The 4,137-nt window shown below is 37.1% G+C and overlaps 1 protein-coding gene across 3 annotated transcripts; it reads right to left on the reverse strand.

Annotated features, from left to right (window-relative positions):
- On the reverse strand, positions 398–2,656 carry LOC108661200. Of its 3 annotated transcripts, none has more exons than XM_018117189.1 (2): positions 2,625–2,656; positions 398–1,883 (listed from the first exon to the last, which is right to left on the reverse strand). In XM_018117189.1, the coding sequence occupies exon 2, from the start codon at positions 1,686–1,688 to the stop codon at positions 924–926; it is 765 nt and encodes a 254-aa protein (XP_017972678.1). In that variant the 5' UTR covers positions 1,689–1,883; positions 2,625–2,656; the 3' UTR covers positions 398–923. The 3 variants fall into 3 exon arrangements, with proteins under 3 accessions (XP_017972678.1, XP_017972677.1, XP_017972679.1); XM_018117188.1 differs by having other exon boundaries at positions 2,598–2,637; XM_018117190.1 differs by lacking the exon at positions 2,625–2,656 and adding an exon at positions 2,567–2,598.

Here is a 4,137-nt window from a genome sequence, read left to right on the forward strand (position 1 = left end):
ACTTACGGAATATTTTATCCTAAACTACTCTTTTCGTCTTTTATCACTTCTAAACATTTTAATTGACCTCAATTTGCATTCGATCAACTTTATTTATCACCATATCAAAGTATGGGATATTTCAATATCAACCCCACATATGTGTACATGCCTTATAATCCCATTTATGCTTCCAAGATCTATCTTGATTTAATCATCAAATACGATGCAGTATCACAATTCCTCAGAGTCATCCCTTTGTCCTCAATCATCTTTCATGCCTCTATATTGCTTTGTATCCTTCTTGTATTTCGACATTAATTTGTTGCTTAAGATTTAAATTCATTTTAACTTTGTATACCTCAAGTATTTTTGAGTTCTAATTTCCACAATATAATAAGAAATTCTTACAGCAATATTCCATATGAACTCATTTACTATATTATTCTTGAAACCTTTATTTACATTCTCCTTGTTTGATATTAACATCCTTTGTCACTATCTCACATTTCATCTAACTTTTCACTCACTTTCTCTAGGTTGGACTACTGCTTCATCTTCCATTACAGCAAAAACTCTTGTCGAAGAACGAGTCTATGGTCTAGAAGGTGGATACACTGGAGTGTTACTCTCCACTCCAGATTATATAGTCACACCTTGCCTCTGCTGTGATTCAACAAAATCTCTCCCCTGTATATCCGTATGAACTAGTGGGAATGGAGGAGCTATAGTAGCCTGTCCTAATTGGGGACAGTTACTCCTAATGTGACCAGGTTGATCACAATGAAAACATCGTACCGGCCCTCTACACAGCCCTACATGATAATTCCCACACGTTCTGCATTTATCAGAACTTTGGGATCTTTTCTTAGAAATAGTCATCTTAGACCTACCAAATCTCGAAGGCCTCTGCTGTGTCTGTGAAAATGAAGGTTGGGAAGATGTTACTGGAACAGAGGTATTACCTCCTTATACAAGTGAATCCTTGCCCCTTTTGGTGGCTGGCTGAAGGATACACTCGGATTCCTCCTCTTTGCAGACTCAACTCGCATTCTCCTATTTTCATTTGAGAGCTTCTCAGCCCTTAAAGCCATTTGCACTACTTCCTTATGCGGCTCCTTACCAGTCACTATCATCCGCTCTCTAATCTCATTACGGAGCCCTTCCTTAAAATAATTGGCCTGATCCTGCTCAGATTTCACCAGATCTAGCACATATAACATTAACACATTAAAACGAGCCTCGTACTCCTCTACCGTTAAATTCCCCTGTTTCAAACTCAAAAATTCTCTCTTCTTTTCTTTCTGATGGAAATAAGTGAAATACTGACCATCAAATTCTCTTAAAAAGTCTGACCATATCTGAAGAGTAGTGGAACGGGACTTCACCGAATTCCACCAGGTACGAGCTCTCTTTTCTAGCAATCTCGTAGCCACCATCAACTTTAGGTCATCATCCAACCTCATATCAGATAGTGTCTCCGAAACTTGATTAATCCAATCTTTGGCTACGGTGGTATCCAAATCGCCCGTAAAAGAAGCACAACCTAATTGTCTAGCCTCCTTCAACTTCTTGGAAATAGATACATCTTGTACTGGCAGAATTGAAAGAGTAGCTGGAGGCACTATAGGTGGAACCTGACTAGTCTGAGCTTGACCAGCCATTGCGGTGAAGAAAACTACCAATGTCTGTGCTGCCTCAAAAGGCATGGCGGGAATACTAGTAGGTGGCGAAGGAGGTGGATGTGGAGGACTCTCTACCTGCTCAGCAGCAGATGCTGCTCGATATGTGGATGCAGCTGATCCCTCCTTTACTGCATCTTGCTAACGAGGTTGGGGACGACCCCTTCCTCTCCCCGCTGATCTAGTAACAGATGGGCGTTCACGTCTAGGAGGCATAGTGATCTATAAAGATAAATAACACAATCTTAGGCAACCTCAAGTTCTATATGCAAATGCATCCTATTCAATCTAACCTGACTTAACCTAACTCAAGGCCACGCAGTGTCAGTATGGATTTCTTAAAACAACTTTAAAATCAAAAACTTTAAAATCCAAAGCTTTAAAACTAAAATCTCTGATCTTTAAACCATGCTCTGATACCACTTTAATTGTCACGGCCTGGAACACCCATCGGGCCCATGACAACCGCCGTGACATCCTGATAGGCACTAATTACCCGGAATGTCAATCGAAACCCCGCAAGGCTTAGCATCAGCTTCTGCATCTCCCCGGTGAGCAACAATTATTAAATCTCACATTTCAAGAAATCATAAGTCATTTCCAAATCAAAACAATATAATATTATTTTCTTGCTCACTAGGGCATTTTCGTCATTTTTCTTCGAAAATACCAAAACCCGCCAAAAACATGGTGTGTGGGTGAAAAACACATGTTTAATAATTAAAAGTAAATTTAGATGTCTAAAATAATTATTTGAAATGAAATTATAATTGTTTGAATAAAATATTTTATTTTTTAAATAAAAAAACTATATTTATAGAGAAATTCGTAATTCAATTTCTGTAGTGTAAAAGCTAAATATATTCATACATACTTTAAAGCAGATAACTGAAATATAAAATTACTTTTACAATGACACGTGGGCCCCCAACTAACCAATAAGGTGCGAGTCTGTGAACCTACAATTTTGTCGATGCAATGCTAACTGAAGTCCTTGATGCAATCGGCTATCTACCAGCTATCTTGAGCCTGAAATGTGGGGAATTGAGGGTGGTGAGATTATAAAATCCCAGTGAGTAAATAGATACCATCTAAACCATCTAAAGTCGAGTAAATGCAGACAAGTAAGATATTCCACTTCAATATGTTTTTCATAACATCAATAATCAATTTACTCAAATAATCAACTTGGCTTATGTATTTCACAAAACTTGGCTCCTGCCAAAATCATTCCCGGGGATGCCTTGGCCTAAGCATCTGACCGAGACCACCAAGGCTGTTAAATGTCTTTACATCCGAAATTCTAGCCATGCCTTGGCGTTGGCTGAGTCTCACTCTCACGCGGTGGTCCACGTGAAGTGCACTCAAATCTTTACCTCTAGAGAAACCCTACACACGGCTCTCTAATCGATGTAAGGTATATCTGATTCTGTGACCCCTCTCTTAGGCTGGTCCACAGAACCTCCACTGCAGGGATTATGAATTATTTTATCTACCACCTGATTTATAAAATCATTTTTTGCATGACATGGTAATTTATCGCAATCTAACCTCTCAAGGCTGAATACATAGTATATATAATTTTGATACAAACACAGACTTTGCCAATCATGCTCACATATTGCTATAAGCCATATAATTTAAAACACAATTTATAACGCAAGCAGGCAGTCTCTAATTACTCTACTTTCAAAACCAGTATTCAATTTTCTAGAAAATTTATAAAATCATTTTATAAAATCATACTTTTTCCTAAAATATAGCAATTTACCATTTAAACCCATTTTCTATAAAATCACACAATTGAATAAAACTACTCTAGATCATTAAGACGATAATAAGTTTACTCACAGGTTTCAAAAGTTCAGATTTCGGGTGTACTCAGCTTAGTGATCCCCAAGCGTAATTTCCTTGCCTTTGTCGAAGGGCACACCACCTTGACACAGTATAAAATCAAGGAATTTACTACGTTGCTCTTAAATTGAAATAACTAATTTAGATCACTAATGCATGGTATGAAATGCAAAAGGTCTAAATTTTGCCTAAACACCGTATTGACCTATTTCGGTCTTTTACTCGATAAATTGAAATACTTATCCAATTTAGCTCCAATTGATCCCATTTCTTTTTCTGATGCTACAAATCACCAATATCCAGCCAAATAACCCAAAAATCAGCAAAGCCACATTCATATTCCTTCTTGATAAAATTCGGCCAAAATGGTGCATCACTGTCACAAAATTTCCTACTTGATTTTCTTTCCATAATTCATCAATTTCCATATCAAAAACCATGATTTCATAATCAAATAACCTAAAATAACATCACATTCTTCCTCACCATTGACTTGAAAATTCAGCTAAGGCTAGGTAATGGGAAAAATGAATGTTTTTCTACATATTTTGTTTACTAACATGCTAAACTAACACTAAACACTAACATATATCAAAATCAAATCAATCCAACAATTTTCTCT

This window comes from Theobroma cacao, chromosome 3, assembly GCF_000208745.1.
Source record: "Theobroma cacao cultivar B97-61/B2 chromosome 3, Criollo_cocoa_genome_V2, whole genome shotgun sequence".
Classification (NCBI taxonomy): domain Eukaryota; kingdom Viridiplantae; phylum Streptophyta; class Magnoliopsida; order Malvales; family Malvaceae; genus Theobroma; species Theobroma cacao.